At 39.3% G+C, this 10,787-nt stretch overlaps 2 protein-coding genes across 4 annotated transcripts in view; both read right to left on the bottom strand.

Moving 5' to 3' along the window:
- WDSUB1 (WD repeat, sterile alpha motif and U-box domain containing 1) overlaps positions 1–1,314 on the bottom strand; it is a 14,578-nt gene extending 13,264 nt beyond the window's left edge. Inside the window, exon 1 of one of the 3 annotated variants that reach the window (XM_027656235.1) lies at positions 437–1,314. The gene's annotated coding sequence lies outside the window, so the exon portion shown is untranslated. Of the gene's footprint in view, positions 1–211; positions 231–349; positions 369–436 lie in introns of those variants that run through there. The other 2 variants (XM_027656236.1, XM_027656237.1) reach the window with 2 other exon arrangements.
- A 351-nt stretch (positions 1,315–1,665) lies between these two features.
- BAZ2B (bromodomain adjacent to zinc finger domain 2B) overlaps positions 1,666–10,787 on the bottom strand; it is a 55,310-nt gene continuing 46,188 nt past the window's right edge. The window contains 9 exon segments of the mRNA XM_027656230.1: positions 1,666–3,139; positions 4,334–4,477; positions 5,146–5,405; positions 6,114–6,260; positions 7,869–8,004; positions 8,390–8,700; positions 9,602–9,762; positions 10,179–10,334; positions 10,509–10,782. Coding sequence (XP_027512031.1) covers positions 2,986–3,139; positions 4,334–4,477; positions 5,146–5,405; positions 6,114–6,260; positions 7,869–8,004; positions 8,390–8,700; positions 9,602–9,762; positions 10,179–10,334; positions 10,509–10,782 — 1,743 coding nt within the window. The 3' untranslated portion in view covers positions 1,666–2,985.

Genomic DNA, 10,787 nt, shown 5'->3' with positions numbered 1-10,787 from the left:
GCGCAGCCCGGGCCGGTCCGCCCCGCTCGGGGCCGCACCACGGCGCGCCGGCCGCGGGGGGAGCCGGCGCTGCGTTAGTCGCTCTGCCCGCCGCCAGCAGCGTCGGCCCTGAGGCGGCGCGGGTCGTGCAGCTTTCGGCCCTTCTCGCGGCTCCCCCGGGCCGCACACCCCCGCCAGCGCTGTGGCTGCGCGACGCGGGCTCTGCCGGCACCTGTGAGGAGATGGCGGCGGGCCCGGGGCTCCGGCCGCTGCCGAACCCTCAGAGCCGGGCCCCCGCCGGCTCCGCCCTGGCACCGGCACCGCGCCCGTCCCGGCGCGAAGGGAGTCGAACAAACAGCTCCTCCAGCACCTGTCAGAAATTCACACCATCGCCGCGGCACATCCAGATACACGCTCCGCAACTCATGCAAAATAAACGGTTTATCACCACACCTACTTTTTTTTCGAGGAAGACACAGTCACTTCCTCGGAGTCACCCTGTGCCCAGGAAGCATTCCCTGCTATGTAATAATCTCCCTCCCGTGTTCAGTGGGTACCATCTCGCGTTCTGTTTTACGGCACGTTATTTGACTGCACACCGTGTGATTCACTGGCTGAAACCTGTCTCACTGGCATCACCGCAGTAGCTGTTACTGCCTTCAGCTTCCCAGCTGTTGAGCTGAATTAGGATACAAGCTGAAAAAATCCAAGTATTGATGTAGTGTCGCTGGTAACCTGGCTCTGACATTTCAAAAAACTAACAGATCTAGTAGGGCAGACAAAGCATTGTCCAGTACAGAATCCGAGACTGTTTTTCATCGAAGAATTAGTTTTCGGATATATCTAAGCAAGCTTACCATCACACATTCACAACACTGATTAATCTTCACACCTCTGGTACATGTCAGCAAACCTTTTTACTGAAGTCTTCAGAAAGGTCATGAAAAGAAAAGGTGTGGAGCAGTCTGGGGGAGTTCATATTAGAATGCAAAACTGCCTGACACCCAGATATGAATTTTTTATTCTACGTAATAATGGATTATTTTAACAAGACTTTAGAAAAGAAAAATATCATTGAACAAGATATTCTGGGGAGGGCAACGGAAACAAACATTTCATTAAAAAAATAGGTACTGACTGTTCTTTCTTAGTAGAGACAAGAACGATAATAGCAAGGGTGCATATAAACCAAGGCTCCAAGGCTCAAACGTGGCAGGCCTAGTTTAAAAGCAAAAAACACCCAATATTGCTTTATGAGAGAGCTATAAGTACTGGTGTTCCACAATATCCCTTTGTAATTCTTCTGTTTTCTTCAGTCAGAGCAAGGATTATGACTAATGCCCTCTACAGGCCAAAAAAGGGACAAAACTTTTCATGGACAGTGGTTTTCAGACACATTATCCACGGCGTGCGTTTCCATGACACGCGACTCCCACCGTAAGGGCACTGCCACCCCAGCCCTGGGGACACCCCGAGGCCTCCCTCAGTTATTGACAGGACATTTACAGGCGGGACCTGCTCTCTGACTGCTGGCAAAGGCAATCGCTTCTTTGGAACCACCATTAAAAGGCCAGGAGAATTAGATGCACCGGAAGAACTGACCAAATGCAAGACTCCCAAGATATTAAAAAACAAAACAAAACACCTATATACACAGGAGCTGAAGTATTAAAATTGCCAAGAAAATCTGGTTTGCAAAACAGTCTTTTATTGTATCCGTGCCACACATACTAGTGAAAAATAACACTCCTAAAAAAGGAAAAGAAAAAGAATGCTACCTTTCCACAACATTTCTTTTAAATAAAACTTCAAGTACTCTTACATTAGTACAAAAAAAAAATCTGATCTATCTGCCCCAACAGGCCACCACAACACACAGTAGATAAAACACAGTGGTTACAAATGTCTTTTTCCGTTATTCTGTGGCAAGGCAAATGGAGGGAAATGTTTCTATGAAAAAATACTGTGTGCGTAGGAAATTGTCACAATTTTCTTCCACATGGGTACAAATGATTATACTTGAATTTGAGGCCGTGGTGGCTTGAAATTATATAACAAAATAGAAAAATGGAAAACTAATATCCCCTACACCCTGTTTCAAAGGCAGGCACTACCAAGATTAAGGAGACTCCACAGTGTTGGTAGAGGATAATTACTGTACAAGCCATAGAGCTATAATTACCTTAAGACTAAAATAAAATGCTACCATCCTCCTAAGGCATAAACAATAATGTCTGCAAACAATATGTACACATCATACATATTTAAAACAAGACTTAATATAAACAATAATGAACAGTATATACATGTCTCAATTTTTCTTCACTGTCTTGAAATACAATTTAACTACTCAAGTGATGCAGCAACATATATATAAATGTACTTGTAACTCTACAGTAAAGTTTAATTTTTAGTGCTTTCACAGCACATCAGTGTAAACAGTTTTACTTGGCTTTGTTTTATATTTTAAAACATTCCTTGTTGTATTTTCAACATTTAAAGCAATTTTCTAATTCTTCCTTTTCACAGAAAACGAAGATTCTGAATGCTGTATAATCATAAATAATTCATAAAATTAAATACATTCACTAAAAAATAAACTACAAAGTAAAAAAATGAAAAATAGATATTTATTGAAAGGGAAAAGAGAACCATTTCCCCAAGTAGAGCTCTGGTGGTTGAATATTCAGTGCGTTTTGATAAATTGCTATTGCACTATAACACCCCTTTCTTTGAAATTCTTTGGGTGTGCTTCCCTGTTCTACCTAAATTAGTTCGTTAAAACACACAAACCAATAACCAAGGGGCCATGGTTGCTGTAGGAGTGAAGCCTTTAAAACTAGTATCACAATTCTGTGATATTTTAAAGGAAAAAACCCAGTCATTAGTTACTCATGTGCCTTGCACTTTCATGTAAATACAGTTCACATTGCTGGTCTCTTCAGTCCTCATTTGATGGAAAAAAACAAAAGAAAGAAAAAAGAAAAGAAAAGAGTTCTGGTAGCTTCAGCTCACTTTGAAAATCTCTGTCCATTTTTTTTCAAAATATTTCCTCATGTTGTGGCCAGCCCTGCCTATGTCAGAATCGTCTTCATTGAAAGTTTCACAGTTGTCAAAAACAAGCCTGACATCAAGTGAAAATGCTTCAAGATTAGGGTACCTGGAAGAAGAAAAAGGTGAATGATTTTTGGAACACGGAGAATCAAAGGGGAAAAACACTTCAACTACATGAGAAAGAACTTTCTTAACATCAGTGAAAATTCAATGAATGTTTGACATGCTAATTATACTTTTAATTTTTAAATTCTGATTTAAATATTTACAGGAAAATGAATGTCAGTGCAAGGAAATACTCTCTCATCACTGTATTTGTTATTGTCCTCAAAAGCTTTGTAAGGTAGAATTTCATGCCTGTACTGGAAAACAAACTTGTTTAAAAACTAATTCTCCTTTCCCTTCAACAGCTTTCTAGTTAAAATGCTATGGTTATTTTCCATTTATGTATCTGTTCTTGGGCTCAGGGTCCTTTCAAAGTAAGTGATGAGCAGAGCTGCATTTACCTAAAAGAGGAACAAATGGGCACAAAAAAAGGCTGCCCAGATAATCATGAACATTGCCTTTGCTATTCTTTTTATTACCCCAAACATACACAGCCCAAAGAATGCTCCAATATTCACACAAATTATTAAAAAAAAAAAAAGAATAAAAATTACAAGTCTACCGACACCAATGAGCACATATAGAGCATTTAAATCTCATATTCATGGGAGAAAAAGCCTGAAGAGGCTCAGTCTTCACAGCTGACAAAATGTGCCTTGGTGCTGGGGAGTCCTAGAGCACAGGGTTATGACAAGGAGGGGAGGGGTCAGAGTAATACATTGTCTTGCTCTTTTTTAGAAGTTGTGCTGTCTAATTCTAGGACTATAAAATGATTAACCACCATTACTGGAGTGTGGCCACAACAGAGCTGCCGAGTCACTCCACATCCTTTACAGGGACTCCACTCTTAAAGCCCACACAGATGGTTCTCTCTGACATGTAACAACACTAAGATGTTTCCATGAAAAAAAGATGAGGAAGAAAAGTTTTTCCTGTTGATCCTTTTGGTGCATTTGACCTGGCAGTTTTACTGTTTTTCAGTCAGTTCCACAGGTTCTCCCACCTAACATGGTATTTCACTTGGTTATGGCAAAGATAAAAGCATATAATTAAGAATTTTTACAGTTACTGCAGATGTAATCACAGAGGTGTCAGAGCAGGCAGATCAATACAGTTTAGCTAATTTTAAAAAAATGTACTGTATTTTAATATTATTTTTAAAACGTAAAGTAAAATTTACAGTAGGTTTACTTACTGTCCACTACTTAGCTTGTCTCTAATGGTGGAAAAGTCCATAGGTTTTTTAATAACTTTCTTATAACCAGGAACAAGTTTCAAGTTTACAGGAAGTAAGAAAGGCCAGGCATCTTCATGAGTTTCCAATTCTGAGAGAATCATGCTGAATAAAATAAGGTTTAAAACCAGTATTTTTAAGCTGTTCATACATTTACAGAGGTTTTCCATTGTTCTATAAATTCATCATGCACTGCCAAACTATTCACTTTACAAAAGGAAAGCACTTTATTCTGTGCCCTGTGAAAGGCTCAGAACAATATATATAAAGACAGACATCTTAACTGAGTAATTAAAATAACATTAAGTTCTCTCCAGGCAACCTATGTTAAGAAGAAATTCTAATGGTCAGCATTCCAAAAGAAAAACATGGCTCTGCAACTCTGATCCTCAATGTAAACCATTCACAGACCAGTAAAAAAGGTGCTAATACTGACTTTCCAAAACTGTGACAAGGCTAAACTACACTGCTTTTGACTGACCAGCAACGGTATCACAGAAGATGATTCTTGTGTCCTCCTCCATAAAGCAAAGCCCTTTGGACACAGTGGATAATCACAGTGGATAACTGTCTTGGCTACCCTTGGGAAAGCTCTCAGTACCACTGCTACTGGGGTTCATGTGTCCCATTCTTGGAAGAAGCATTATGTGTACATATGTCTATATAAATGTGACAAAGAACAGTGTTCTTGTTCCCCAGAACAGGGATAAAAAGAATCAGACATTACTTGTTTCAACAAGGCTTACCCCTGACTTTAGAATTTGAAACTTTACCTGCATACAGCCAGGTCCTTGGAGTCATCTCTCTTAGGTTTCTTAACAGCAGTGCAATTTTCTTGCTTTAACTGGCTTACAGAAACATTTTCATCCATTTTTCTTTTTTTAGGGTCTGTTTTTCCTTTTTTTAAGGAGGCGCTTGTAGTTGCAGAATCTTCATCCTCTGTTTCTCCTGCTAATTTCCTGCTTCTCTTTTGTTCGTTACTTTTTTTCCCTTTGATTTGAAGTTTTTTTATCTTTAGAGTTTGACCACTTGCCTACAATAGAGAGAACTTACATAAGTAATAACCAAGAAATTACAGAAACCTCTGTTATCACTGATAGACAGCAACAAAGATCAGAAGCAAAAGCACCAAAACAAATGAAATATTTAATATTAGAGATAATTCACTTTTTGCTCTTCTCTGAAGGCAAATAAGGCTGCAGAAATTCCTGTTACTAGTGATTTAGGTTCTCAACTTGTGACAATACAGAAAAGCCCCTGACATTCGGATTAGTAAAACAGTACCTCCTAACAAACCGGGCTGGCACCACTTTGGACGAACACATGTCTATTCCTAAAAGACTGATATAAACACTTAAATTAAAAAAATATATTTACCAAGGGTTTTTCTCTGATTTTTCTTTTAAAACAGATTCTAAGACATTGGTCTGTCAACAATGATGAAATTTGCAAGATAAATACTGAATAAATTCTAAAAGTCAAATTAAAAACTACGCTATTGAATCAGCATGAAAATTCTGTACCTACTTACATTAAAACCCCCACAGTTTAGAACAAATAAAACTGTAGCCTTTACTGCCACTAAAATCCAAGTTATATAAAACTGTTAATCTCATCATCTAATGGCAGCCCCACACAAAACACACAGACCATTATTTCTATTGATAAAAGCACCTGTAACTGTCCCATGTATAAACAGGTCACTCAGCCCAGGTCCCTTCCCCCTGCCCGGGAGTGTTACCTTTGCTATGCAGGCAGGGCAGAACCAGTCCCCATCTGGGATGGTGCTGATCTTGGGTCTGTGGCAGTAGGTGTGACAGCCTTTATCACAGCCATCACACAGGAGCAGCAGTTCCTCATTATCTCCCTTTCGACAAATTTGGCAGTACTGTAATTCATGAAAAATGGGTTTAATTCCATTTTTAAACTTTGAAACACAGGAATGGTACCTGAATTACCCTTCACCTCCAAACACAAAAATTCACTCTCAAAATTCCTTTCATTTTACCCCAGTCAGAATCTACTGATGATCACATCTGAAAAGGAATATATGCAGTATGTGAGGAACTGATCTGAAGGCTACATTTGGGAACACATTGGAAAAGCAATTCATTACAAGATAGGTTTCCTACAGCACACAGAAGTATGAGCACTTTTTGTAATTTATTAATGTCTGTGATAAGTAAAGGTATCTTAGACCTATCAAAACTCTCTGGTCCACACATATGATCTCAGAACTCTTCATTTATGCCCACACTGCATATGTAAGTTGCTACTTAATAAAGAAGATTTATATTTCACAAGAATATTTCCAAATAATTATCAGTAACGATCTTATCCAAAGGCTGCTGTGAACAAATTCAGTAAGGCAAAACAAATGATCCCATCACTTCCTAAAATTCACACTAACTTAAGAATATCTACAGGACTGTCAATTTTTTTACATACACTGTGTGATTGTGCTACTCCCCTATACCCAGAAATTTGTTTCAGGAACTTGAAAGAACTCCAAATACTTATGTTTACTGTGTAATTAAATGCAGAGAATATTTCAATCGATACTTTTCTTTCTGGATAATAAATTACTGCATCTTGAAACGCTCAAATGCCTTTTCAGGTGCTCCTACCAAATTCATAAGCTTTTTGCACTGAAGATACAACTCTAAACTTATAGTTACATAAACTAAAGGATACAGCCTTACATTACAGTTTTTAGTTCAATCATCCTTTAATTGTCCAGGTGTAATTAGAATCTGTATAGGACTGGCAGAAATTACAAAAATAGGAAGGAGAGCACAAATGGAAGAATCACTTTTGGCACTCACTATACACCACTGGCCATACTTGACCACATCATAATCACTATTTCTGTACTAATAGTTTTTTTTTCAGAACTTTGAGGTTCAGTGGACCATGCAAATTTTGACCCAGGTCCTCTCTCTGCATGCTTTTGCTGTATATGTAGTTATCACAGACTGACATGCTAAGTGTACAAGGAATCAGGTACTTTGGCCTGTCTGCTCACACACCAATTGTGTGCCCAATTTGTATGTTCCATTGTGAGAACTGTGAGTGCAAAGGAGCCACACGCTGGGAGCATCTCAGCTTTCTGAAAAATGAAGTCCTTAACTGGGGTATGTGATGTTGAACCTCCATACAGTTTGTGTCATGGATGAGATCAGAAACACTCCATCAGACAGAGTATCTTCCATCAGATGGAGCCAGAAATGACTCTTTTACGCAGATGTCATCATCAGAGAATAATTACCATCTTAAAGTAACCAGTTACAAGGGCTTTTTACCTTATCAAGTTCAGGATGCTGAATTTGGCAAGCAAGGGCCAATCTTTTCCATTAGGCTTATTCATCTATGCCCACTGTACGGTTTAACTGTGTGAGGTTTCACGTGAAATAATAACAAATGCATTATTCCCCATGGCAACTAAATGTCTAAAATGGGAAAATAGGATAACAGTGAAAGCAGTTTAGATACTTACAACTTTCATGATAGATTTTTCCCATGCTATTGATTTCTGTAACTGCTGAATGCACAGAGCTACCTGTGCAGCACTGCGTGCCTCTGACAATGCCCTTCTCCACACTCTCAGCCCTGGAGCAATATCCTCTTCAGTTCTGCATTGAGATACAGAGAAATTAAGTAGGTCACATGCATGTTTGCTTATTTGAAACGTGGAACAATCATTATCACATTGAAAGCCAAGCAATGACAAAACGTACACAGCCAATAAGTATAAGGTTTAAGCAACTAAATTTCATGTAGTGCACAGACTGTGGCTACGTGCCTCAAAGCTTAGTCACAATCAGTTAAATATAAGATAACTTTGCAAGATTATCAACAAACATAACAAAAAAAATCTTTACAAAGCACCATGCAGAATAACATGATCCATATGGATCACAGACATACAAGAAAGTACATAGATAACAGGCAATAAGAAAATAGGCTCCAATTAGCAAAGAAGCACAATAATTTTTCAAGTTAATCTCAATGACCTACCCGTCACCATCACCACTAATGGATGGTGCAGGAGCAGGGACAGTAACTGTGCCCACATTATCCAGTTTGATCTGAATGGTGGTACTTAAGGGGCTCTTCAGATACCTTCTCTCTATGTTCCGCTCCAAGTCAGCCAGCCTGGTTACAGCTATATCTAGAGGGTTGTCACTCCTCCGCTCTACAGAGCTGGCACTGCCTTCTCCGCCTCCAGCACAATCCCCATCGTGCTTCTTGTGCAATCTAGTAATTGACTTATGGTCACGATATACCAAGTCGTCTCTCTCTGATGCAGGTTCAGGACACAGCCAACCCTATGTCAATAGAAAGGTTTGTGCATTTATTGGGTGCCGTTAACTCAGTGTGTAAACAGAGGAACTGTCCTATGGAATCAAACTAAGTAACTGAAGCGCTGTTTCCAGTAGATCTTGGTTACTTGTAATCCATCTGTAGAGACAGTTTCCAAAATATCCAGAGAACTAAAATAATTAATCAAAAAAATACAAGCATTACCAGGCTTTCTGAAGGGACCTTTATTTACACAACATTCTTACCCCCTTGTGAAGTATCCTGTTCTACTGGTGGAAACACCAGATCAGGTCTACCTGTCCAGCAGGCTCATGAAACAATGTATACACTGGTCACACAGAAATAACATCCACCTCACACCCAAACTAGATTCCAAACACTGCATCTGTACTATAACCAAACATATGCAACTTGATAACCTTACACCCACCTTGGAAAAATTCCAAATTCCAGAGAATTCTTAACTCTGTCACACTCACAACACTCACATGTTCTCCATGACTCTGCAATACTCGAGCAGAGCATTATGATGTGCTTGTAGGCTTTTCTGAAAGTCTTAACAGCAACAGTCACACAAACCAGGCAAAACTGTGACAAACCCCCTGAGAGTTAAGCAGTGTGTGCAATACAATCTGTGCATTTACAGGAGGTTAACAAAACATGCAGAGAACTGCACTGCAGGACAACACTCCAGGAAATGCCATTCTGAGCACCTTCATTTGAAGACTGAACGGCAATAAAATGTTTCAAACACAAATTTCCATGATACTGCTGCAGCGTATTTGTTTTATTTGCAGGCAATTAGGATGGAGTAAGAAGGCACTTACCACCAGCAAAAGGACTGTTACCTGCTTTAAATTCTTACCGCTTATTTTAAAGAGACATTTTACTAAAAGTTGGTTTTACCTTAACTTGTAAACTAGCTGATGCAACTCTCCTCTCTAGGTCTTCCACCTGCTGAAGAATAGCAAGATCCATCTCCATTGCTTGTTCTTCTACTGACCAGTTTTCCACAACATCCCGAGTTACCTGGTTATCTTCATTTTCATTGGTATCAATAATTGCAACTGTATTTGAGAATCACATTTTTATTATTTTAATTAGCATTATAACTTCTCTGGTAAATCTAAGCTGATTTACGCGTCACTCAAGTCAAATGCTGAAGAACTGTTGTAGAAATGTACTATTCTTAAAATACCTAGTATGGACAGTAAATTCTGTATGCTTTCAAACTTGCAATTTAAAGGCCAGAAGGGGAGGAAAGGCAAGGCTGAGCTAGAGTGTTACTGAGATGGAAAGAGCTCACTAGAGCAATTTATATGCAATGGCATTTCTACAATCCAAGGCTGGTGAAAATGCAACTACAGACAAGGAGACCTTTACCTTCTTTCTCCAGCCACTCTGTTCTAAACACATCTCAAAGAGCTCTAAGCAGTTGTCTGATGCCCCAATACCATGTGTAATATAAATATCAGCTACATACCATCCTTGTTTTTGATGCAGGCCAGAGTGATATAATCCATGTGTTTCTGTATTTGCTTTTGTAAGGCCTTTTCTCTTATTCCCCTGAGATGCAGCACTTTAAGCAAAGATTTTAGGTCCTCTGGATCAGTAATCCTCCACCACCCATACTGCATTTCTAAATCAAGATAAGCATACAAACACTTTGCAGGCATTTTTTTATGTGATCACACACAATCAGATTAGAAAATCAATAGGAAAATTATTAAAAAGAAAATAAATTTTAACATCACAGTGGCATTGTAGAAATTATCCTTCACATAGTTCCATCTTATTTTTGTATTAGACTGACCTTCAGGTATAGGCTTCGGGTTAGGATAATCTACTGGCTTGGCTACTTCAGCTGCTGTAGAAGGGGCAGAAGCAATTTTTTCAGCTTGTACTGCTGGTGATTCACTTTTACTTGCAGGAACACTAGATGCCAAGAACGAGTTACCATTCACTTCTGATAATCCCAACCCTGATCCAAGAGCAGGTAAAGGAGATGGAAATGGGACATTTGAAGTAAGAACGCCTGTAGGCCATCCACAAAACTGAAGTCCCATTATAGGTAGTCCAGTCTTCATCTGCT

The sequence above is a fragment of the Corapipo altera genome, unplaced genomic scaffold (genome assembly GCF_003945725.1).
Source record: "Corapipo altera isolate COAL_440 unplaced genomic scaffold, ASM394572v1 68, whole genome shotgun sequence".
In the NCBI taxonomy this organism is placed as follows: domain Eukaryota; kingdom Metazoa; phylum Chordata; class Aves; order Passeriformes; family Pipridae; genus Corapipo; species Corapipo altera.
The sequence above is the reverse complement of the archived record's forward strand: the minus strand, read 5'-3'. Positions and strand labels throughout refer to the sequence as shown.